A 26,657-nucleotide genomic window follows, 5' to 3' on the forward strand; every position below is an offset into this window, starting at 1 on the left:
TTGGCATTCTGCTCCTTGGCTGATGTGGGAAGTCAGGGAACTTTATAGTCTGCCTGATGACCATATTGGTGGGAATTTCACCTAACTGCAACTCTTGACTGACTGGCTCAAGGAGCTGGAGATACAGTTGGATGTACTCAATATCGCTCAGGATGCTGAGGACATCCTAGATGAGAATTTTAATGAGGTGGGCAAGAGTTGCAGTCTCAGGATTACTACCCCATGCCACACGCTAGAGAGGTGAAAATGGGTATATACTGCAGTTCAACATGTGGATGAGGAGCTGAAGCAGGATTGACGGCTTCAGAGTATTGGATTATTAAGCTGTCTGCCATGGCAGATGGGACCTGTACAAACAAGACTGTATGCATTGTTTGTATCGGAACTGGAGGGGAACCAATATCCTCACTGGAAGGTTTGCTACTGCTGTTTTGCAGGATTTAAACTAGAGTGGTAGGAGGATGGGGACAACAGACACAAAATGCTTGAGGAATTCAGCAGGCCAGCCTCCGTGGAAAAGAGTACAGTCAATGTTTCGGGCTAAGACCCTTTGGCAGCACTGGAAAAAGAAAAGAACTCAAGTGGGAGGTGATGAGCAGGCAGGAAGATAAAGTGATAGAGAGAAAAAGGGATGGGAAAGGTGAAAGGTGGGGGGCATTACCAGAAGTTCAAGAAATCAATGTTCATGCCATCAGGTTGGAGACTACTCAAATGAAATGGCATTTTTACAAGTAACAGGGTGAGAGGAGTTGTAATCCAGGTAGCTGTCAGAGTCCATAGATTTGTAATAGACATCAGTAGATAAGCTGTCTCCAGAGATAGAGACAGAGAGATGGAGAAAAGGGAGGGAGATGTCAGAAATGGACCAGGTAAATTTGAGGGCAGGGTGGAAATTGGAGGCAAAGTGAATGAAGTTGACATGTTCAGCATGGGTACAGGAAGCAGCACTAATGCAGTTGTCAGTGTAGCACAGGAAAAGTGTGGGACAATCAGCAGTGTGGGATTGGAACATAGACTGTGCCACATAGCCGACCAGCAGGCAGACATTGCTGGGACCCAAGCGAGTGCTCATGGCTACACCTTTTGTTTGAAGGAAGCATCTACATATTTTCTCCTGTTCAGAGGACAACAGGTAGTAAGGTTGAGACAAGAAAAGGAAAACTGCAAGGGCCAGGCTAATAAACATAGTGGATTGATGGGTTGAAATGAGTTTTTCAATGCAAGGAGTATAATGGGTAAGGAAGGTGAACTTAGAGCCTAGAACAGCACATGGAGTTGTGATGTTGCCATTATAGAGACCTAGTTATGTGAGGAGCATGGCTGGCAGTTCCATGTTCCTGGGTTTCGTTATTTTAGATGTGAGAGAGAAGGGTAAAAAGAAAAGGTGGAAGGGGTTGCTCTACTGATAGTCGCAGCAGTACTCAGAGGATATACTGGAGGGCTCATCTGCAGAGACAGTTTGGGTGAAGTTCAAAAATAAGGGTTCAGTTACATTGATAGGATTATACTGTAGTCTTAAGAGCAAACACGAGGAAATCTGCAGATGCTGGAAATTCAAACAACAACACACACAAAATGCTGGTGGAACACAGCAGGCCAGGCAGCATCAATAGGGAGAAGCACTGTCGACGTTTCGGGCCGAGACCATTCGTCAGGACTAACTGAAAGGAAAGAGAGTAAGAGATTTGAAGGTGGTGGGGGGAGGGGAAAATGCAAAATGATAAGAGACCGGAGGGGGTGGGATGAAGCTAAGAGCTGGAAAGGTGATTGGTGAAAGTGATACAGAGCTGGAGAAGGGAAAGGATCATGGGACGGGAGGCCTCAGGAGAAAGGAAGGGGGAGGAGGGGAGCACCAGAGGGAGATGGAGAACAGACAGGGTGATGGGCAGAGAGAGATAGAGGAAAAAACAGACAACTAAATATGTCAGGGATGGGGTAAGAAGTTAGAGAAGTCAATGTTCATGTCATCAGGTTGGAGGCCACTGGGAGATCCTGCTTTCTCTTTTCTGCTTTTCCCTGGATCTCTTTATTGCTAGTTGCCAACGGGACATCAACCGTCTCGACTTAACTACACCGTTCCAGTTCCAACCTAACTCCTTCTGAACGCTCTGCTCTCCACTCCCTCTGCACCAATCCCAACTTCACTATAAAACCTTCTGATAAGGGGGGAGCTGTTGTTGTCTGGCGTACTGACCTCTACCTGGCTGAGGCACAGCGACAGCTCTCTGGTACCTCCTCTTATTTACCCCTTGATCATGACCCCACTAAGGAGCACCAGGCCATTGTCTCCTATACCATCACCAACCTCATCAGCTCTGGGGATCTCCCATCCACTGCCACTAACCTCATAGTCCCCACACTCCGCACTTCCCATTTCTACCTCCTACCCAAGATTCACAAACCTGCCTGTCCAGGTAGACCTATTGTCTCAGCTTGCTCCTGCCCCACTGAACTCATTTCTGCATACCTTGACACTGTCTTATCCCCCCTTGTTCAATCTCTTCCCACCTATGTTCGTGACACTTCTCATGCTTTGAATTTTTTCAATGATTTTAAGTTCCCTGGCCCCCACCGCCTTATTTTCACCATGGACGTCCAGTCCCTATATACCTCCGTCCCCCACTGAGATGGTCTTGAAGCTCTTCGCTTCTTTTTGGATTCCAGACCTAACCAATTCCTCTCTACCACCACTCTCCTCTGTCTAGCGGAATTAGTTCTTACTCTCAATAAATTTCTCCTTTGGCTCCTCCCACTTCCTCCAAACCAAGAGTGTAGCCATGGGCACCCATATGGGTCCCAGTTATGCCTGCCTTTTTGTTGGCTTTGTGGAACAGTCCATGTTCCAAGTCTATACGGGTATCCATCCCCCTCTTTTCCTTCACTACATTGACAATTACATTGGTGTTGCCTCCTGCACGCATGCTGAGCTCGTTGACTTCATTAACTTTGCCTCCAACTTTCACCCTGCCCTCAAATTTACCTAGTCCATTTCCGACACCTCCCTCCCCTTCCTTGATCTTTCTGTCTCCATCTCTGGAGACGGCTTATCTACTGATATCTACTTTAAGCCTACAGACTCTCACAGCTACCTGGACTATTCCTCTTCCCACTCTGTCTCTTGCAAAAATGCTATCCCCTTCTCACAATTCCTCTGTCTCCGCCGCATCTGCTCTCAGGATGAGGCTTTTCATTCCAGGGCGAAAGAGATGTCTTCCTTTTTTAAACAAAGGGGCTTCCCTTCTTCCACCATCAACTCTGCTCTCAAACACATCTCTCCCATTTTCCGCACATCTGCCCCCACCCCATCCGTCCGCCACCCCACTCGGGATTGGGTTCCCCTTGTCCTCACTTACCACCCCACCAGCCTCCAGCTCCAACATATAATTCTCTGTAACTTCCGCCACCTCCAACGGGATTCCACTACCAAGCACATCTTTCCCTCCCCCCCTTCTGCTTTCCGCAGGGATCGCTCCCTATGCGACTCCCTTGTCCACTCATCCCCCACATCCCTTCCCACCAATCTCCCTCCTGGCACTTAACCTTGTAAGCGGAACAAGTGCAACACCTGCCCTTACACTTCCTCCCACACCACCATTCAGGGCCCCAGACAGTCCTTCCTGGTGAGGCGACACTTCACCTGTGAGTCAGCTGGTGTGGTACACTGCGTCTGGTGCTCCCGGTGTGGCCTTTTATATATTGGTGAGACCCGACGCAAACTGGGAGACCGTTTCGCAGAACACCTGCGCTTGGTCCGCCAGAGAAAGCAGGATCTCCCAGTGGCCACACATTTTAATTCCACGTCCCATTCCCATTCTGATATGTCTATCCATGGCCTCCACTGTCAAAATGAATCCAAACTCAGGTTGGAGGAACAACACCTTATATACCGGCTGGGTAGCCTCCAACCTGATGGCATGAACATTGACTTCTCTAACTTCCGTTAATGCCCCGCCTCCCCTTATTACCCCATCCCTAACATATTTAGTTTGCCTGTTCTCCATCTCCCTCTGGTGCTCCCCCCCCACCCCCTTTCTCCCAAGGCCTCCCATCCCAGGATCCTTTCCCTTCTCCAGCTTGGTATCACTTTCACCAATCACCTTTCCAGCTCTTAGCTTCATCCCACCCCCTCCGGTCTTCTCCTATTATTTTGCATATCCCCCTCCTCCACCACTTTCAAATCTCTTACTATCTTTCCTTTCAGTTAGTCCTGACAAAGGGTCTCGGCCCGAAACGTCGACTGTGCTTCTCCTTATAGATGCTGCCTGGCCTGCTGTGTTCCACCAGTATTTTGTGTGTGTTATACTGTCGTCATCTACTTTCCCCAAAAGCCACAGAGGCTGAGGAACAGGAATGTTGACAGATTATGGAAAGGTGCAGGAACAACTGGTTGTCGTAGTGGAGGACTTTGACTTCTCAGAATTGATTGTAACTTACTTAACACAGGAAGCTTAGAGAGGGTGCAATTTCTTCAGTGCATCCAAGAGGAGTTCTTAAAACAATATCTGAAGAATCTAACTAGAGAAGAGAACATACTGGACCTAGTTTTGGGAAGTGAGCCAGGCCAGTTTACAGATCTGATAGTGGATGAGTATTTTGGGGTAGTGACCACAACTTGTTACATTTTAAGATAGTTATGAAAAAAGATAAAATTAGCTGAGCCTCATGTCAGTAGAGGATTATTAGGGATATGATTTAAGTACATTTGAAAAGGCATGATCTGCTCAGGGACAGCCAGCATGGCTTTGTGTAGGGCAAGTGGCACCTTACAAACCTGACTCAGTCTTTTCAGGAGGTGACAAAGATGTTTGATGAGGGTAAGGTAGTTGATATTATCTGTGGATTTCGATAAGACTTTTGATACGGTTCCTCATGGAATCAGAAGATAAATTGGATTCAGTGTGACTGCATGTTTGAATTCAGAACTGATTTGCCCATAGGAAATATAGAGTAGGAGTGGAAAGCTGTTATTCTGTCTGGAGGTCGTGACCAGAGATGTTACTTAAGGATCTATACAGGAACTTTTGTTGGTGATTTTGATCATTGATATTGCATGACAATATAAATGGGTGAATAAGCAAATATGCAGATAACACCAAGTCTGGTGGGGTTGTGGACAATGTAAAATACTATCAAAGAGTATATAGACAAATTACTGATAATGGGCAAAGAAATGGCAGATGGACTTTAATCTGGGCAAATGTGAGGTACTGCACTTTGGGAGGTCAAATGAAAGGAGAAAGTATGCAATTAATGGTAGGCCCCTTAGTAACATTGAAGTCCAGAGGGATCCTGGGGTCCAAGTCATTGAAGTTCATTGAAATTGGTTACACGAGTGAATCAGATGACAAAGGAGGTTGTGGCATACTTGCCTTCATTGGTAGAGAGATTGAGTTTAACAGTAAGGAAGTTAAGCTGGAGCTGTATAAAACTTCATTATGTGCAGTTCGGTCACTCCATTATAGGAAGGATGTAGAAACTGTGGAAAGGGTGCAGAGGATGCTGCCTAGATTAGACAGTGCAGTATGAGCTATAAAGAAAGGTTGGACAAACTTGGGTTGTTTTACCTAGAGCGTAGGAGACTGAGATGAGACATGATAGAGGATCTTTAAATTGTGAATGGTAAAGAGTACAAAGAACAATACAGCATGGTACAGGCCATTCGGCCCACAATGTTGTGCCGACCCTTAAACTCTGCCTCCCATATAACCCTGCACCTTAAATTCCTCTATATACCTGTCTAGTAGTCTCTCAAATAAAGAGTAGATAGTCAAAATCTATTCCCCAGGGTAGAAATGTCAAACACCAGAGGACATGCCTTTAAAGAGAGAGGGGAAGTTTAAAGGTGACATGAGGGACAGGTTTTTTTATACACAGTGGTAAGTGCCTGGAATGAGTTACCAACGGTAGTATTGGAAGCATGCTGTTTGGTGGTGTTTTAAGAAGGTTTTTAGATAGACACATGAATATTAAGGGAATGAGGGATATGGATGATACTCAGGAAGAGAACATTCATTGTTCCCATTATTTTTTAAATTTATACTTTAATTTTTCTTTCCCAAAGGCCTACATACCACAAGCTGGATACCCATCCAGTGTGCTCTGCCCCACTGAAACGTGGTTTATATCTGCTTCACCTGACTGCACCATACAACCTGAGGGCTTCTCCATTCTCCTGATGGACTGTACAGTGTCCTTGGGCCAAGCAAGAGGTAAAATGGCCTGCTTCCTAATCAACTCCTTGTGGTGCTGGGACATGATGAACCTGCTGAGTCCCTGCTCAGCTGAATTAGAAATCTATTGGTGAAATACCACCAGTTCTACCTGCCACAAGCGTTCACTTCAGCTATCTTGATGGCAGTCTGAATTCAAACCTGAGACGTGAAGCCTGCACTCAATGAATCCATGATCAACATCCTTGAAACAGGATATCCAGAGACCCATTTCAATCAAGCCAACTTCAAAGGTGTGTTATCAAAATACAACTACTATGTCCATATATCAATTGCTACACAACAATCAAAGACACCTGCTGAGCTGCTCACTGGGCCATACTTTGGTAAATCAAGCCTTCCTTCCTTCCTGTGTACAAACAAGTTGAATCATGAGGATCTGGTACAGAAGTCTTACTGTGCTAGTCTAAAGAAATAGATGAGCTTCTATGCAACTATAAAATGTTGGTGAGGCCAAATTTGTTGTATTGTGTGCAGTTCTAATTGCCTACCTACAAGAAAGATATCAATAAGCTTAAAAGAGTACAGAGAAAATTTACAAAAATGTTGCAGGGACTTGAGGATCTGAGTTATAGGGAAAAGTTGATATTCCCTGGAGCATAGGAGAAGGAGAGATTTAATAGGGGCATGCAAAATTGAGGGGTATAGATACGGTGCAAGTAGGCCTTTTCAGCAGAGGTTGAATGAGACTAGAACTGGAGGTCATGGGTTAAGGGTGAAAGATGAAATGTTTAAAGAGAACATGAAGGGGAGCCTCTTCACTCAGAGGGTGGTGAGAATGTGGAATGAGCTGCCACTGGAAGTAGTGTACACAGGTTTGATTTTAACATTTAAGAGAAGGTTAGGTTACAAAGATGGGAGGGTTATGGAGGGCTACGGTCCACATACAGATCGATGGGACTAGGTAGACTAATAGTCCAGCAGACTAGACAGTCAGTGGTTCTGTTTATGTGCCGCAGTGCTCTCTGACTCGATAAAACTGCTTTTTAGACTAGTCCATGTTCAAATACTCAGTGCCAACCTAGATGAGTATATCACCACCACCATGGACTTCATCAGCAATACGTACCAAAGAGGTCAGTCAGGTATTTCCAAACTGCAAACCTTGGTTGAACTGAGAGATTTGTTTACTACTCAAGTCCAGTACTGCAACAAATGGAGATATAAACTCTGTAAAGTTATCAGGGAAAACAAAAGAGCTTGTCATTGATTTTAGAAAGGGGCAGTGCCTGTCCGTGCTCTTCTTTAAATCAATGGTGGTGGAATTGAGTGAGTTGGAAGCTTCAAGATCCCAGGAGTGAACATCACCAATAGCCTGTCCTGGTCCATTCAGGTAGACTCACCATTGCCTATACTTCCTCAGGAAACTGAAAAACTTTGGCAAGGCACTTCAACCCTCACCAATTTAATCAAAGAACCCCCATCTGACACTGGACATTCTGTCCATCCCCTTCCCATCGGGCAGAAGTTGCAAAAGCCTGAAAGCACTAGGCTCAAGAACAACATGTATCTCACTGTTATGACTTTTACTGGCCCCTAGTTCTTCAAGATGGACTCTTGACTTCTCAATTTTCCTGGTTATGGCCTTGCATCTTATCGCCTGCCTATGCTGCTCTTTCTCCGTGATTGTCACATTTTATTCTGCATTTTGTTATTGTTTTCCCTTGTACAACCTCAATGCACTGTTGTAATGAAATGATCTGTAAGAATGGCATGCAAAACAAAAGTTTTCACTCAGTACATATAACAATAATAAACCAATTTATAATTTATATTTAAATTCTTCCTGTTTAGAACATAACAGCTCACCAGTGTGACGTTGAAGCAACTTAGAAATGATGTCTATGCCTTTTTACTGCATATTCCACAGGTTTATCACACTCAAATAGATATTTATGTGAAACACTTGAGACCATAAAATTGTAACTTAAATGATTCATGATTGTCATTAAGTGTATAAAAAGTGAAATAAATCTCCAATACAGCTCCTTACATATGTCCTTTTCATGATGAAAGTCAATTTTATTAAATGAAAGATTGCTGTACTCCAGCAAACAATTAGTTCTCTTCCTGAAGCCACATTTTCAGTTGTCAGTTCTTGGTGATAAAAGTCATTTAATTGTCTGTATTGGAAAACTCAGCAGTGTTTTCATGTTGCAGCCTGTCTTAGATTAGCAGCTTGTTCTGTTGCCTAGTGCCTGATTGGCATCATTTGATATTACTCCAAATGTTAATAGCCCCACAGAAACATCTCCTTGTGATATTAGAATAAAAATGAATGATCTGCATGATATTGATTTCATAAATGATAGCATCTTTGTTTCTATGCATTAGTATTTATATCAATAATCTTGGCTATCTATATCCTACATGCAACAAGAATACTATCTGTTGGCAATGTCAAAGTGTGTTTATGGAACTGTGATACTCTTGACTTCATGCATAATTGGATCAGTATGTGAATCCTTGTGTATGCCAAAGTCAGTGTGTGAATGACAATATATGGATGATAGAATCCCCCTTTGACTTAGATACACTATGTCATTGAGAGTCTGTGTCATTTTTAACAGTGCACCAATGTTAAAAAAAAATTACATTTATTTCTATTCACTTCTGCTCCTATCCCCTTTCAACTTTGCACATCGATTTCAGTGTGCTATTCTCTCCCAGCTGTTAGCATTCAGTTTTAGCTTTCATTTCTGGGTTGTGTCACAATGTCTTGGTCTGTGCTTGTTGTAGGTAAAGAAGTGTCATCCTGGACATCCTCCTCATCTGACTGGACAGTTGGTGTCTCGGCTCCATCAGCTGAATTTGGGTCCGTGGAATTGGAAGAAGTGGATGACTTCCTGGATCTTGTTTCTGCAGAATTTCGATCTTGAAGAGTAATCTGATTATTATAAAATTGCTCATCTGTGTGAAGAAATGGCATTGAGGAAATATTAAATATTCAAAAAAAGTCAAGAGCAGGATACATTCCAGTTTTCACAAAACCAAAAATGATCATATCCACCACCCCAGGATTAAAAGCAGCTGGATAAAGCTCGTTCTCATGTAAATTGGACCCTGGGTTGCTGTTGCTGCTCCACACTTACAGCATAATTCCTCCATTTTCATGGTATAATGCAAACTGACACTATGTCTGGAACATCATTGGGAATCCCATTTGTCTGGATCATTTAGCTGCCTATAAATCCCATGATATGGCAGACTATTTCTGAGGTTTTCTGACCAGTAACACTCGTCTGACAAATGTTCCATTGCTTTCCTCTGCTTTTTGCTTACCTGACAGTGCTGATACCTCAAAGCCATCCATGTTGAAATTAAGGAAGTCACCAAGTACTTCGTGGTCAGGCACATCCAAAAGGTCCACCTGCTCTAGTGTGTCCACATTGACTTCCATTGAAGAAACGCTGCTAAGTGGTGCTGTGGGAGAAAGAAATCTCTTCAGCCATAGGTAATGAAATACTTCAAGTTATAAACTGCCTTGTTATTTTTCCCTTCTTTGAAAACTTGTAAGAGGTCATATTTTACGAATGGATTCACAATAGATTGAGGCAAATATTCACGTGCATCTCCTCTGACCTGTGACATCTGATGTTCCCAATGTGGCAGCCTCTACATTTTCAAGACCAAATGCAGAGTTGATGACTGTTTCACAGAACACCTATGCTCAGTCAGCAAAGCCCATCCTATACACCCAGTTGCAAACCTTTTCAACTCCCCATTCCCACACTGTCCATTTTTAGCCTTTTGTAATACCAGGATGAAGCCCTGTGTAAACTAGAGGAGCAATACCTTGAATGCCACTTGGGTACCCTGAAACTCTACACTTGGTCTTGAAAATGTGGTTTACTGGGTATGTAGGGACCCCTCCTCAATTTGCCTGGATATTGAAGCTTCACAAGCAATATGCCCTCTTATTAATTTGCTTTTCCTCAAAAAGACAAAACTAGGTAAGGAATATTGTCGCAATCTAATAACAATTAATACAGTCAGGGCTTGGAGGGCGGTGCGATAAATTGAGGGCAGCGCAGCGAAAATATCACCCTTCACTCCAATAACCGGCAGTCCAGATTTTCAGCCTGGCATAATGGATTCTGGATTTAAACTTTGGATTTCTAAAGGTATTTTCCATCTAGGAGATTTGTTTGATGAAGGAATGATGATGTCTTTTAGTCAAATAGTACAGAAATTTAACATACCCAACAAGGATCTTTTTTGTTTCTTTCAGATAAGAGATTATATACAGAAAAAATACCATTGTTAACTGATTTCTATAGTTCTGACATAGAAAAGAGCATGTTTCGTTCTAAGGGTGAAGTCTCCATCAGTACTTTTTACAGCATCCTGAGGGAATGTTCTTGTGGAGAGGCTGAGCAGCTGGGAAGGGTCTGGGAGGAAGAGCTGGGAGTAGAAATTACAGCTGAAACATGGGAAGACGTCTGTGATAATGCAAAGAAAATTTCAGTGTGTAATAGCATTGCAACTCAAAATTCTGCATAGAGCCCATCTGATTCCAGATCATCTCTCAAAATTTAAGACGGGTGTTTCTCCAATGTGTTCTAAGTGTAAAGTAAATACTGGAATTTTCACCCACTGTTTTTGGACTTGTCCCAAACTTAAGGCATACTGGAGTGATATTTTTGGTGAAATGGAAAAATGTTGTGTTGTAGTGAAGGCAGATGCAAAGCACTTATTTAGCCATTCTAATTTCCCATTACAATGTTCATCTTGAATCTAAAGCTATTTTAAAACACTAAGTAGGTTTATCCAGATACCTATAATGAGTACTGCCCTGACCACCATATAACAGAAGGATGTGGTACTCCCAGAGAAAGCACATGAGTGGAGTCACAAGAATATTGCTAAACGTTGAATCATTTTGTATCTTTGCAAATATCTCATAGACTGAAGTGTTTCTTTTGGAGCAGAGCAATCTGCGGGGCTACTTAATTGAACTGCATAAAATAATGAAGGGCCTAGAACTTGTGGAGAAAACCCATTTTTCTTTACAGGGAGGTGTATCACTGATGGCATGCAAATAGCTAATTGTTGGAAACTCTGGAGGTGAAAATAAACAGGTTAGGCCTGGAAGTCACCAGCGAATAATATGAACCTGAAGCAAGGTTCCAACAAAGGGGATAAAAAGTGATAGAGTAGGATCAATCAATTGTGACAGTGGAAAAGTGTGTATGGAACAGGAAGAGATAGCAAAGATACTTAATGAATACTTTCTTCAGTATTCACTACAGAAAAGGATCTTGGCAATTGTAGGGATGACTTAAAGCGGATTGAAAAGCTTGAGCGTATAGACATTAAGAAAGAAGATGTGCTGGAGCTTTTGGAAAGCATCAAGTTGGATAAGTCTCTGGGACCGAATGAGATGTACCCCAGGCTACTGTGGGAGGCGGAAATTGCTGAAGCTCTGGCAATGATCCTCCAGGGATGGGAGAAGTTCTGGAGGATTGGATGGTTGCAGCTGTTGTTCACTTATTCAAGAAAGGTAGTAGAGATGACTGGGGGAAAAATAGACCAGTGAATCTTTCTTCAGTGATTGGTAAGTTGATGGAAAAGATCCTGAGAGGCAGGATATATGAACATTTGGAGAAGCATAATATGATTAGGAATAGTCAACATGGCTTTGTCAAAGACAGGCCGTGCTTTATGAGCTTGAGTGAATTTTTTGAGGATGTGACTAAACACATTGATGAAGGTGGAGCAGTAGATATAGTGTATATGGATTTCAGCAAGGCATTTGATAAGGTACCACATGCAAGGCTTATTGAGAAAGTAAGGAGGCATTTGTGGATCCAAGGGACCTTGCTTTGTAGATCCAGAATTGGCTTGTCTGCAGAAGGCAAAGAGTGGTTGAAGACAGATCATTTTCTGCATGGAAGTTGGTGACCAGTGGTGTGCCTCAGGGGTCTATTCTGGAAACCCTTTTCTTCATGATTTTTATAAATGACCTTGATGAGGAAGTGGAGAGATGGGTTAGTAAATTTGCTAATGACACAAAGGTTGTGGATAATGTGGAGGGTTGTCAGAAGTTACAGCGGGACATCAATAGGATGCAAAACTGGTCTGAGAAGTGGCAGATGGGGTTCAACCCAGATAAGTGTGAGGTGGTTCACTTTGGTATGTCAAATATGATGGCAGAATATAGTATTAATGGTAAGATTCCTGGCAGTGTGGAGGATCAGAGGGCTCTTGTGGTCTTAGTCCATAGTACACTCAAAGCTGCTACTCTGTGGTTAAGAAGGCGTATGGTGTATTGGCCTTCATCAACCGTGGGATTGAGTTCAAGAGCCAAGAGGTAATGTTACAGCTATATAGGACCCTGGTCAGACCCCACTTGGAGTACTGTGCTCAGTTCCGGTTGCCTCACTACAGGAAGGATGTGGAAACTATAGAATGGGTGCTGAGGAGATTTACAAGGATGTTGCCTGGATTGGGGAGCATGCCTTATGAGAATAGGTTGAGTGAACTTGGCCTTTTCTCCTTGGTGTTGGAGGATGAGAGGTGACCTGATAGAGGTGTATAAGATGATGAGAGGCATTGATCATTTGGGTAGTTAGAGGGCTGAAATGGCTAACACGAGAGGCCACAGTTTTAAAGAGCTTGGAAATAGGTACAGAGGAGATGTCAGTGGGTTTTTTTTAAGCAGACAGTGGTGAGTGCATGGATTGGGCTGCCAGCAACAGTGGTGGGAGCAGATATGATAGGGTCTTTTAAGAGACTCCTGGATAGGTACTTGGAGTTTAGAAAAATCGAGGGTTATGGGTAACCCTAGGTAATTTCTAAAGTATGTACATGTTCGTTATAGCATTGTGGGCCGAAGGGCCTGTATTGTGCTGTAGTTTTTTTAATGTTTCTATGTTTCTAAAATGTAGAACCCAGGGCAACAGTTACCAACAGAAGGCAGGCAACCAGAAAAATTAACATCATAAGGCAGTCACCAGCAAAATATACTCAGCAGGAGAGAGACCAACAGCATAGGCAGCCATGGGAGAAGGTAGTTATTGGCAAAGACAGGTACCGGGAGAAAGGTAATCAACAGGAGAAGGCAGTTACCAGCAGAGAAACATCCACTGGTCGACAGCAGAAGCAAGGCAACAGGGAACCACACACCAGTGGAACGGAGTCAATAGCAAAAACCAGGTGCCAGCAGAAGCAGTTAACAGGGAAAAGCAGGTACCAGTAGAAAATAGACACCACCAGAAGAAAGTCGTCATGAGAATACAGGCACCAGGATCAGGTAATCACTACGAGACCATCACAAGCAGAGGCAATCACCAGATGAAGGCAGAAGAAAGTTGCAGCAAAGAGCAGTCACTTCCAGAAGGCAGGCACCAGGAGAGGGCAGATACCAATAGACAATGTTCTAAGCCAGGGGTTTCCAACCTGGGGTCCACAGACCCCTTGCTTAATGATATTGGTCCGTGGCATAAAAAAAGGTGGGACCCCTGGTCTAAGCAAACAACATCCACCAGCCAGTGTTAGTACTTTTATTTGCCCAATTTGCACATTGGTTATTTTTAAGTCTTTGTCTGTTTATGTAATTATCTGATCCTGGTACTTGTATTCTCATGACACCGGCAGAAACAAGACACTGGGGAAGATGTTCTCCAGCACTTATATTCAAGAAAATGATATATAATATTGTCAAAAATGAGGAGTAAGTATGTTGAGATAATTTAAGATTTCATTAAAAAGGCCAAGAAATTAGTAAGAAAATGGATGACAGAATAAACAAATAATTTAATGCAAAATAAATATAAAGACCATAAAAGTTTCTACATTGCCCTTTCTCAGAAAGGATACACTTGCAAAAGAGGTAGTGTAATAAGGATTCACTAAATCGATTGTTCGCATGGTGAACCTATAGTACGAAGAGAGGTAAGTGGACTAGGGCTGTTCTGCCTTGAGATTCAAAGAATGAGAATTGATTTCATTGAAGCATACTAAGTTCTTACTGGGGTAGATGCTTCCTCTGGTTGTGGACGGGAAGTGGGGTTCTAGAACAACATTCAAAGTAAATTTACTATCAAAGTACTTATCTGATACCATATACAGCCTTAAAGTTCTTATTCTTGCAGTCATGTACAGGGAAATATGAAATGCAATAGAAATTTACAAAAAATGGTTTACAGGCAAAGGCTTAAAATAACTGACATGCAAAAGAAGACAAATTGAGAAAATAAAAATAATAACATCAGTTGTAAAGAGCCCTTGAAAGTGAGTCTGTGAGTCAATGAATCAGATTGGAGAGTGAGTGACTGAATTTATCCCTGCCGGTTCAGGAGCCTGATTGTTGTTCCTGAATCTGGCAGTGTGGGACCTAAGGCTTGTGTAACTCCTACCCAGTGATAGTAGTGAGAAGGGGGCATGGCTGTCTTCTCAGGGGTCACTGTCTCAAAATAAGAGTTGGCCCATTCGGGACTAAGCAGGAAAGACCTTTTTTTCAATACCCAAAACGGGTATTCAATATTCAAAATGAGATTTATATTGATTTGGATATTAAAGGAATTATTGGATATTGGACTTGTGCCAATAGTAAAGGATCAGCTGTGATTTTGTTGAATACTGGGAAACACACAAAATACTGGAGGAACAGCAGATCAATCAGCATCTATGGAGAGGAATAAACAATCGACATTTTGGGCTGAGACCCTTCATCAGGACTGGAAAGAAGCCAGAAAAAGATGGTGAAAAGAAGGGATGAAGTACAAGCTAGCAGATGATAGGTGAGGGGGAAAGTGGGTGGGTAGAGTAGTGGAGGATCAATTGAGAAGATAAGAGGTGGCAGAAGTTAAGGGTTGAAGAAGAAAGAATCTAATATGAGAGGACCGAAGACGATGGGAGAAAGGGAAGAAGGGACACCAGAGGTAGGTAATAAGCAGGTGACGAGAAGAGAAAGGATAAGAGGGGGCCAGAATGGAGCTTGAAAAAAGGGGTTGGGGGGAGAAGAGAGATAACCAGAAGATAGAAAACTTGCAGAATCTCTTGTGTTATTGATTCATGGGCAAAGCACAAGGACAAAAATGGCTTATTCCTTTTTCTTTTTGTGCTCACCAATGGCAATGGAAGGCTAGCAGCATTGTTTCTTAAAAGCCCATCCAGTTAGCTCAACATCATTAGTGGAGAAATCTTAATTGATTGCCAATAACTGACTACACACTCATCAATCTCCTCTGTTTTGTTATCCAATGATGGATAATTAATGCCAGGATCACCAGTACAGTTTGATCCCTTGAAAGAACAAAGGAAGAAAAGAAAGTCAGCTCTTATTGAGTCAGGATTAGGCCCTGCTCCAGCAGCCAGAGCACCAAATCTAAGCTATTTGAGCAGTCTAATACTGAAAAAGACTATCTGTACTCACGCCTCTGAGACTTGATTTGCCAGTATGCTCTGGTGAAGCAGTCTGCATCAGGCTGGAGCACATCTTCAAAGAAACTCTGCCGGTCCCTGAACTTCATCGCATGGGCGTACTCAGCACTCAGCAACCTTAGAGGGTGTTCTGGTTCGGCTGAAAAGCAGAAGTGCAAAGGTCACAGTGTGGTCAACATGAGCCTTGCATAAATCTGAAATAAATAAGCTAATAGAGAAAGACAAGGCTCTCCAGTTTTCTGCAAACCATCAGGTTTGTTAATATTCTGCTGAGAAGGCAACCTGGTTTCCATATTTAATCAGACCACCTATTTTGCAGACAATCTCTCAGTCAAGGATGAGCTGCTTCCACATGGATGATTTTTAAAAAAGGGCTATGAGGGAGGAAAGGGTTAGATTGATCTTAGAGTAGTTTAAAAGGTCTGCACACAATTGTAGATCAAAGGGCTTGTATTCTGCTCTATGTTCACTCCTGTTTTATGAGCTCTGAGAGTGTACCAATATGGGACTTGCAGGCTCTGCCACAGGTGGAGCAGATTGGTGGGTGGTTGGGTAGTGAGGGATAATGTGTTTGTCCTCCGTGTTCTCCCTTTTCAAGAAATCCTATTAACTTTTTGAATGCCTTTCCAATTTGAGGGGGAAGGGATCAGGAATCACCCTGTGTCTGACAATTCCAAATCCAAACTTACACCAATTCAGGATCTGGATTTTTTTGGAAAAAAAGAGCAGATCAAATGAGATGGACCTGGAAAACCCTTCACACTGACTGTTAGGGCCTTGTGATCTCCACAGAAGCCTGACAATTGTATTCTCGGGACATAATTTAAGGTTTGATGGTCATTGTACTTAAGCTGTGCTTATCAAGAGAAGAGTCTACAGTCAGAAGGGTGTGGCATTGAGAACCCTTGACATTAACAGTTCCATGATAATAGATTAGAGTCGGGCGAGGTAACCTGTCGGTGTGATTGGTAACTAAATATTCCTGGATTTAGTTGCTTCAGGTGTGATAGAGTAGGAGGGGCCAGAGGAGGAGGTGTTGCATTGCTTGTCCGAGAAAATCTTATGGCGGTGCTTTGGAAGGATAGATTAGAGAGCTCCTCTAGGGAGGCCATTTGGGTGGAATTGAAGAATGGGAAAGGTGCAGTAACACTGATAGGAGTGTATTATAGGCCACCTAATGGGGCGCGTGAGTTGGAAGAGCAAATGTGTAAGGAGATAGCAGATATTTGTAGTAAACACAAGGTGGTGATTGTGGGAGATTTTAATTTTCCACACGTAGACTGGGAAGCTCATTCTGTAAAAGGGTTGGATGGTTTAGAGTTTGTGAAATGTGTGCAGGATAGTTTTTTGCAACAATACATAGAAGTACCGACTAGAGATGGGGCAGTGTTGGATCTCCTGTTAGGGAATGCGATAGGTCAGCTGACAGATGTATGTGTTGGGGAGCACTTCGGGTCCAGTGATCACAATAGCATTAGCTTCAATATAATTATGGAGAAGGACAGGACTGGACCTAGAGTTGAGATTTTTGATTGGAGAAAGGCTAACTTTGAGGGGATGCGAAGGGATTTAGAGAGAGTGGATTGGGTCAAGTTGTTTTATGGGAAGGATGTAATAGAGAAATGGAGGTCATTTAAGGGTGAAATTATGAGGGTACAGAATCTTTATGTTCCTGTTAGGGTGAAAGGAAAGGTTAAAGGTTTGAGAGCACCATGGTTTTCAAGGGATATTAGAAATTTGGTTCGGAAAAAGAGGGATTTCTACAATAGATATAGGCAGCATGGAGTAAAGGAATTGCTCGAGGAATATAAAGAATGTAAAAGGAATCTTAAGAAAGAGATTAGAAAAGCTAAAAGAAGATACGAGGTTGGTTTGGCAAATAAGGTGAAAGTAAATCCGAAAGGTTTCTACAGTTATATTAAAAACAAGAGGATAGTGAGGGATAAAATTGGCCCCTTAGAGAATCAGAGTGGTTAGCTATGTGTGGAACCGAAGGAGATGGGAGAGATTTTGAATGATTTCTTCTCTTCGGTATTCACTAAGGAGAAAGATATTGAATTGTCTAAAGTGTGGGAAACAAGTAAGGAAGTTATGGAACCTATGACAATTAAAGAGGTGGAGGTACTGGCGCTTTTAAGAAATTTAAAAGTGGATAAATCTCTGGGTCCTGACAGGATATTCCCCAGGACCTTGAGGAAAGTTTGTGTAGAAATAGCAGGAGCTCTGACGGAGATCTTTAATATGTCATTAGAAACGGGGATTGTGCCGGAGGATTGGCGTATTGCTCATGTGGTTCCATTGTTTAAAAAGGGTTCTAGAAGGAAGCCTAGCAATTATAGACCTATCAGTTTGACATCAGTGGTGGGTAAATTAATGGAAAGTATTCTTAGAGATAGTATTTATAATTATCTGGATAGACGGGATCTGATTAGAAGTAGCCAGCATGGATTTGTGCGTGGAAGGTCATGTTTGACAAACCTTATTGAATTTTTTGAAGAAATTACGAGGAATGTTGACGAGGGTAAGGCAGTGGATGTAGTCTATATGGACTTCAGCAAAGCCTTTGACAAAGTTCCACATGGAAGGTTAGTTAAGAAGGTTCAGTCGTTAGGTATTAATGCTGGAGTAATAAAATGGATTCAACAGTGGCTAGATGGGAGATGCCAGAGAGTAGTGGTGGATAATTGTTTATCGGGATGGAGGCCGGTGACTAGCGGGGTGCCTCAGGGATCTGTTTTGGGCCCAATGTTGTTTGTAATATACATAAATGATCTGGATGATGGGGTGGTAAATTGGATTAGTAAGTATGCCGATGATACTAAGGTAGGAGGTGTTGTGGATAATGAGGTGGATTTTCAAAGCTTGCAGGGAGATTTATGCCGGTTAGAAGAATGGGCTGAACGTTGGCAGATGGAGTTTAATGCTGAGAAGTGTGAGGTTCTACATTTTGGCAGGAATAATCCAAATAGAACATACAGAGTAAATGGTAGGGCATTGAGGAATGCAGAGGAACAGAGAGATCTAGGAATAACTGTGCATAGTTCCCTGAAAGTGGAGTCTCATTTAGATAGGGTGGTGAAGAGGGCTTTTGGAACGCTGGCCTTTATAAATCAAAGCATTGAGTACAGAAGTTGGGATGTAATGCTAAAGTTGTACAAGGCATTGGTAAGGCCAAATTTGGAATATTGTGTGCAGTTCTGGTCACCGAATTATAGGAAGGATATCAATAAATTAGAGAGAGTGCAGAGACGATTTACTAGGATGTTACCTGGGTTTCAGCAATTAAGTTACAGAGAAAGGTTGAACAAGTTAGGTCTCTATTCATTGGAGCGTAGAAGGTTGAGGGGGGATTTGATCGAGGTATTTAAAATTTTGAGAGGGATAGATAGAGTTGACGTGAACAGGCTGTTTCCATTGAGGGTAGGGGAGATTCAAACTAGAGGACATGATTTGAGAGTTGGGGGCAGAAGTTTAAGGGAAACACGAGGGGGTATTTCTTTACTCAAAGAGTGATAGCTGTGTGGAATGAGCTTCCTGTAGAAGTAGTAGAGGCCAGTTCAGTTGTGTCATTTAAGGTAAAATTGGATAGGTATATGGACAGGAAAGGAGTGGAGGGTTATGGGCTGAGTGCGGGTAGGTGGGACTAGGTGAGATTAAGGGTTTGGCACGGACTAGGAGGGCCAAGATGGCCTGTTTCTGTGCTGTGATTGTTATATGGTTACTCATCTCCCTTAACAGCTTAATCAGTATTCCACTATGTTGAATCCCACTGGGAAGAAGCACAGATCGGCAAGGATGGAGATTTGTCTTTGTATGGCAGATTTCAATATTGCCAAGTGTCCCATAGGACACACCAATAATACTGCTGCAGTGCAAAGTGATGGGTGAAACTGCTCAGGAGAGAAATCTATCTGATCTCGTTCTTATCTGCCTACCTGCCCAAGGTACATCTCTTTATGGTAATATTGTTGGAAGTGACCTGCTGATTGATCTTGTGAAGTGTCCAAGCCCACACTAAATACACTCTGCAGCAGAGTTACAGAAGTGAATGGGATAGCACTGACCTGGAAGCACAGAACTGAGCATCCATGGGTGACCAGCTGCAGCAATTATGTATTCTGCCACAACATTCATCCTCCTGACCTGGCCAGTAAGAACTAAGAAATCAGAGCAGAAATTGGCCACTCATTCCTACTTCCCCACCCCCCAGTCTGCTCTGCCACTGAATATGATCTCCATTTCATCTGCTCAAAATTCCTTCAACTTAGTCCTGTGCGTGCTCCATCTGAGGCAGAAAATTCCAAAGATATTCAATCCTCAAAATTTCTCCTTATTTTGTTCTGTGATGATGCCTGCTTATTGGTCAGTCAGCTTATTGACATCCAGCTTATTAGACCCTCTCAAGTGTGCTTCAATGAGTTCATCACCTCTTGATGAATATGGGCCTCAAGCTTTCAATATTTGGCCAAAGTCCTCCATCCTTGCCACCTCCCGCCAATAATCAGCCTATTAAATCCAAGCTGATTACAAGGTACAGAGGCTAAAACTGCTCACAACCTGCAAACAAACCATTTGTTCCTAATCTCAGTTTCCAGAACTGTAACCACTCTGCAATTCTGATATTACTTATAACTTTTTTAGCCTCTATTTTAAGTAGTAGCTTCAGCCTTGTACTTAACAAATGCCCCTTGAAAATACAGATATTTTACTTCCATTGTTTCCCTCCAATATCTAGTTGCATCCTCAAAAAGCTCTTCGGTTGATTAAAATTATAGTCTTCATAAATATTCCCTAATCTTTTTTTGACTCTGCAGCCTTAATGAAGAATTCTAATGTTTGCAAGCACGGTTACCAGACTGCATGGGTTACTATTCCCCAGACTTTTTCTCTCTTCTTCCTTAAGAAGATACTATTCCCCAGACTTTTTCTCTCTTCTTCCTTAAGAAGAAAGTGTTACCTTGCTATCTTGAAAGCTACTGGGACTGTTCCAGATTTTTAGAAATGTTGGAAGATGATCATTAAAGCCTTCAATATTTCAGCTTTTAGAAATCTGGGACATAGGCCATCTGAATCAGGGATTTATATGGTTTTAGTTCTCTTAATTTTTCCAGTACTTTCTCTACAGTGATTTAATGATTTTATGTACTTCACTGTCCTTAGACTATTGGTTGGTTACCATACAATTATGTTAGAGTTGTATCTTTTGCAAAATGTTAGTTTTAATGCCTCAGTAATTTTATTAATCCCCATTATTGTTTTTATTGTGAATGCAAGACCCTGCTGGACATTGGTTGCATAGAATACTGCAAGCACATTCCACAGGTTTAATGGTGAGACCGACAGTGGGGAAGCTGCATTGCCTTGGTTGTTCCGCGGACAAGGCCCACATGCCTCGTAGTCACCAGCAAAGGTGAGAGGTGGATGTATGCCGCTGCATTTCATACTGGGTTGGGAGCTGGCCCCTTCTGAGAGTGCTGCCCTCTGGTGTTCGCTTGGTGGAAAAACAAGCTGGATCAGGAGAAATCAGGGACTTGCTTTTCTGAAATCATAACTATTCCTGCTATATGCTGTGTGCTGTTGGTAATATGTTTTGCATCTTGGTCACAGAGGAACACTCTTATTTGGCTATACTCATGTATGGTTGAATGATAATTGAACTTGAAACTTGATTATAATTGTTTCTGTCTCTGGTCTGTAGGACCACATTTATTTTTACTACTCTTTTACTTATATTTTCAGAATCCCTTGCAGTATTTTATACATTTCTTGCTAATTAGCTTTATCAAATTCTATGGTCATTTGATTCTGCTTCCCTTCAGCCTCACCATTCTTCATGATCACTCCATAGTCTCATATGGATCACTTCCGGATGTTTTATTTCACTGGAAATTTGTCATTGTGTATTTACCCCACTTTATCATCTGCTATAATGCAATATTTGCTCTTCTAAAAATTAACTTGTGCAGAGAAGATCGTGATAAAAATTATGTCAACGGGAATACGGTAAGCAATTTAAGAGTTTCAGACTTACAATGAAAAAGTTCCTTTTTCAAAAAACAAAGGTGTTTTTCTAAGCTATAAATTTATTTTATTACTTCAAACTAAGCATACTAAAGTCTGTATGTTGCAGTGTTTAACAATGTATCTTTACACAAGTATCAACAGGATTTCTTGTCTATTTCCAAATGCCTCCCCCCAGTGAGACTAGTAGCCAGTGTTCTTTAGTGATAATGATGATTGATTACTGCAGGGATGTTATATGGAAGCAGTTTTATTTCCCCAAGACAAATTTCACTTTCCAAAGTAACACTCAAGTGATTCTCTAAATTGACCCACGTAATACAAACAGTAAACACAAGGGTCCTGACGAAGGGTCTCGGCCCGAAACATTGACAGCGCTTCTCCCTATAGATGCTGCCTGGCCTGCTGTGTTCCACCAGCATTTTGTGTGTGTTAATACAAACAGTGTTCCCTAATTCATTAAACACGTTACATCTAAATTTTCATTTTGAAAATGCATATTGTAGCACAACTGGCTGTATTAGTGAGGCTTAGGTTCAAAGAGGAGTGGATAAGGTATGATGGGAGAAGCAGGATCTCCCTTTAGGAATGCTACAATTGAACGTGCCTCCTCTACTTGCCCCAGTAATGCGTTCTGGAGCCTGGTTATCCATGCACAGAAACACTGTCTCAAGTTGCTTTTGTTTCTTTTTGCCAACAACCTTCATTCTACACTCAGTGTCCACTTTATTATGTACACATGTTCATTAATGCAAACATCGAATCAGCCAATCATGTGGCAGCACAGGTGCACCAGCAGGCTACGTGCTTAGCCCCATTACTGTACTCATTTTACACTTACAACTGTGGGGCTAAGCACAGCTCCAATGCTATATTTAAGTTTGCTGACGACTCCACTGTCTTTAGCCAAATAAAAGGTGATGACAAATCAGCATATAGGTGGGAGACTGAAAATCTGGTTGAGAGGTGACACAACGACAGTTCAGGGTTAGCAAGACCAAAGAGCTGACTATTGACTTCAGGAGGAGGAAACTAGAGGTCCATGAGCCAGTCCTCATCAGAGTGGAGATGGTCAGTAACTTTAAATTCCTTGGTGTTATCATTTCAGAGGACCTGTCCTGGGCCCAACACTTAAGTGCAATTGTGAAGAAAGCATGGCAGCCTCTCTGCTTCCTTTGAAGTTTGCGAAGATAAGGCATGACATCCAAAACTTTGACAAACTTCTGTAGATGTATGGTGGAGAGTATATTGGCTTGTATCACTGGCTGGTATGGAAACACTAATGCCCTTGGACATAAAATCCTACAAAAGTACTGGATATGGCCCAGTCCACTTTGAACATATTTACATGGAGCATTGTCGCAGGAAAGCAGCATTCATCATCAGGGACCCCATTACCCAAGTCAAGAACTCTTCTCACTGCTGCCATCAGGAAGAAGGTACAGAAGCCTCACAACTCATACCACCAGTTTCAGGAATGGTTATTACCCCTGAACCACAAGGTTCTTGAACCAATGGAAATAACTTCATTCATCCCATCACTGAACTGTTCCCACAACCCATGGACTCACTTTCAAGGACTCTTCATCTCATGTTATTGATATTTATCGTGCATTTATTTATTAATTAATAATTATTATTACTTCCTCTTTGTATTTGCACAATTTGTTGTTTTTTGCAAATCAATTGTCTGCCTTGTTGGGTGCAGTCTTTCATTGATTCTGCTATAGTTCTTGGGTTTACAGAGTATGCCTGCAAGAAAATGAATCAGCGTGGTATATGGTGGCATATATGTACTTAGATAATAAATTTGCTTTGAGCTCAGTACATAGAAGCATGCAGACATGGTCAAGAGATTCAGTTTTTGTTCAGACCAAACATCAGAATGGGGAAGAAATGTCATCTAATTTTGACTGTGGAATAATAGTTGGTGCCATACAGGGAGGATTGAGTAGCTCAGAAATTACTGATCTCCTGGGATTTTCATGCATAGCAGTCTCTAAAGTTTACAGAGGATGGTGTGAAAAACAAAAATTATCCAGTAAGTGGCAGTTCTGTGGGTGAAAATGCCTTGTTAATGAGAGAGGTCAGAGGAAAATGCCAGACTGGTTCAAGCTGACAGGAAGATGACAATAACTCAAGGAACCATGTGTTACAACAGTGGTGTACAGAAAAGCAACTCTGAATGCACAACACGTCGATCTTTGAAGTGGATGGGGTACAGTAGTAGAAGACCACATCGTGTTCCACTCCTGTACCAAATAAGGTAGCCACTGAGTCTGTGTCCCCCATTTCATTAACCCTTTGCCCAGTGGAAACAGTTTTATTCCATCATGTCTGTCCATACCCTTCCTGATTTCAGGTAACTGTATCACATTCCAAAATTTCAATAGTTCCAAGAACACCCCACTGGACTCACAGAGCCATAGACAAATCAGAGAAATTATTTAAATAATCTTTACTCAAACCCTTACATCTTTCCTAAATATCTGGTTACAATACCCCTACACTAGTATACTGTGTTTTGTCTTGATTCAGTGTAATATTCATTTAGAATCAGAGTTTTATTTTTATTATCATTAACATATATTGTGAAATTTGTTATTTTGGTCGGCAGTACAGTGCAGTATATAAAATAGACCATGAATTACTAAGAATATATATAAAATTAAGTAGTGCAATAATAGTGAGGTGGTGTTCATCGTTTCATGGACAGTTCTGAAGTCTCATGGCGGGTGGGGTAAAAGCTGATCCTAAACCGTTGAGTGTGTGTGTCCTCTGGCTCGTGTACCCCCTCCCCGATGGTAATAATAAGAAGAAGCCATGAAATGGGTGATGAGGTTCCTTAAATTACTGCAGAGTATTGGGGATATCTTCAAAAAAATCTCACATAGAATAAGACGGTTTAATACGTTACACACCATGTCAGTGTTTTGTCTCGCTCCCTCCCACTGACACAAAACTTTTGAGTTTGAAAATATACCCCTCTTTGCAAGATTACTGATAACAGCCAGCTGTTCAAATCTTGGATGAAATGCTGGAAGCTAGTGACTCAGCGTCAGCCCTTTCTCTGATATGCTTTAAATCTGGCTGTTTTTTTCACATTCCTTTCCAGTGACCTGTCCTCCTTCCTCTGGATCCCAGCGAACTGATAACATACAGCGGAATGGCGGGGTGGATTATTACTTACAGGAATTTCTCTTCCCTGATGTTCCCTGCGCTGACATCCCTGTAAAATAATACGAACTTCTCAGGATCCAGAGCGATGAGCAGGTGCCTGTGGCAATCGGTACCTCTGGCTGTGAGCTGGAAGCTTGTGACTGGACTGTCTGCTTCCCAGCGTCCAACAAGAACTGGCAGTAGCCACACATTAACCAGCGACTGTGGCATCAACCATTCAAACCACAGAGGGGAACTGGCAGCGGCACATTGCTTTCATACTCACTAGCCGGGCTCTCCGTGGTCACATCGGCTGTAGCGGTATGGAAACATTCTGGCCAGTCTGTAAATGTTTCTTATTGAGAGGGTAAAGATCATTCTTGAGGATCCCGCTTTGTTGAATCGCCAGTTCCCTCCCCTGCTGCCGCAGCATGCGAATTAGCACAGCCAGCCAGCTTCTTAAATCACTTCGTTTCTCAGGAGCAATCCCTGGGCTCCTGTCAAGAGTCAACCGAGGGCTGGAAACTTACCGATGAGTAATACTGCAAAATTGCCCTCGTGAGAACATAATAAGAGGTCCAGTCACATTATACCATGTTTAATGTTTCAAACTAGTAACATTTTCCATAACCCTGAGAGATAAGAACGTTGGACTTTTGGAACACTATCACTTCAGAAACCTAATAACTTATCAATCACTTCCCGGGACATGGCTAGATGCAGAGTAACTGCACTCTTATGCTGTCCCTTTAAAAACTGCTGGTGTGATATCGAGTAACTCTCCCTCTTCAATGTCCTCTTGAACAATCCCAGGGCAGAAACAGTGCTGGTTCAATACTGTATAAGTTTCTCTCTTACACCATTCCATAAAAAACTCCAGGAGAAGAAGCAGAACAGAGTAAAACTCGGTCTACTCTGAAAGAAAATGAGATGGGTTGTATACAGAGCAACGTATATTCTACAGCACCCCTGCCCAATATTTTCCTCAGCATGACTCGAAATATTTTAGAACCCCAAAATGAAGACTTTACACTGTCCATCAGATGCAGACCATCAGAGATTTTCAGAGACCATAAGAGGAAGATTTTACTTGGTGGCTCCATATTTGCTATAAGTTTGATGGGAACTCCATAGATACAGTTTACCAGGGTTTGACCTAGCATTTGACACAGTAACCTGAGCTTGGAGAGGAATGTGATCTATTCACTGATCTTAATTCATTTTTCCTTAGCAACACAAAGAAAGTGTTGGAGGAACTCAGCAGGTCAGGCAGCATCTATGGAAAAGTCGATATTTCGAGCCAAAACCCTTCGTCAGGATGTTGCCTGACCTGCTGAGCTCCTCCAGGAATATTTTATGTGTGTTGCTTTGGATTTCCAGCATCTGCAGATTTCCTAGTCTCCATTTTTCCTTAGTCAGTGTTTAGAACAGGGGTTCCCTACCTGGGTTGCACAGACCCCTCAGTTGAAAAGGCTCCATGGCACAAAAATGCTTGGGAACCTCTAGTTTAGAAACAAAGAGGTGATTTTGTTGAAAAGTTCACAGATGTTTTCCTGACTGAGCTGCCTACACCCAAAGTGAACACCATCAAATTAAAGGTTCGGCTATTCATGGCTGAGATGAGAAAAGACTTTTTCACCCCAAAATTCCAGCCTCTCTGGTATTCTCTACCCAAGAATGGGAGGCACAGACACTGAGTAATTTCAAGACAGACACTAATAGGTTTTTTTTGGGTGTTAAGGGTATCATAGTGTGTGGGGACACTGCAGGGAAGTGGCATGCAGGTAAACAATTACCCATCACACAGGCTGCTCTTTCTTATATTCTTACATCTTATCGACCTCCTGTGTCAGCTTACTA

At 42.2% G+C, this 26,657-nt stretch overlaps 1 protein-coding gene across 1 annotated transcript; it reads right to left on the reverse strand.

Moving 5' to 3' along the window:
* Positions 1–7,974: 7,974 nt before the first annotated feature.
* On the reverse strand, positions 7,975–25,056 carry LOC132399721 (dysbindin domain-containing protein 2-like). Its single transcript, XM_059980399.1, has 4 exons — positions 24,829–25,056; positions 15,610–15,756; positions 9,513–9,653; positions 7,975–9,140 (listed from the first exon to the last, which is right to left on the reverse strand). Exons 1-4 carry the CDS (start codon positions 25,007–25,009, stop codon positions 8,917–8,919), a joined length of 693 nt encoding a protein of 230 aa, XP_059836382.1. The 5' UTR covers positions 25,010–25,056; the 3' UTR covers positions 7,975–8,916.
* Between the last annotated feature and the right edge of the window lie 1,601 nt (positions 25,057–26,657).

The sequence above is a fragment of the Hypanus sabinus genome, chromosome 9 (genome assembly GCF_030144855.1).
Source record: "Hypanus sabinus isolate sHypSab1 chromosome 9, sHypSab1.hap1, whole genome shotgun sequence".
In the NCBI taxonomy this organism is placed as follows: domain Eukaryota; kingdom Metazoa; phylum Chordata; class Chondrichthyes; order Myliobatiformes; family Dasyatidae; genus Hypanus; species Hypanus sabinus.

Bases quoted from the DNA above. Each gene is read 5' to 3' on its own strand.
- LOC132399721 (XM_059980399.1), bottom strand. From the start codon at position 25,009: ATGTGTGGCTACTGCCAGTTCTTGTTGGACGCTGGGAAGCAGACAGTC. The intron at 15,757-24,828 runs GTAAGTAATAAT...TCTGCTTTTCAG, and splicing joins ATCAGGGAAGAGAAATTCCT to CCGAACCAGAACACCCTCTA. The intron at 9,141-9,512 runs GTAAGCAAAAAG...TTCTTCACACAG, and splicing joins TGAGGTATCAGCACTGTCAG to ATGAGCAATTTTATAATAAT.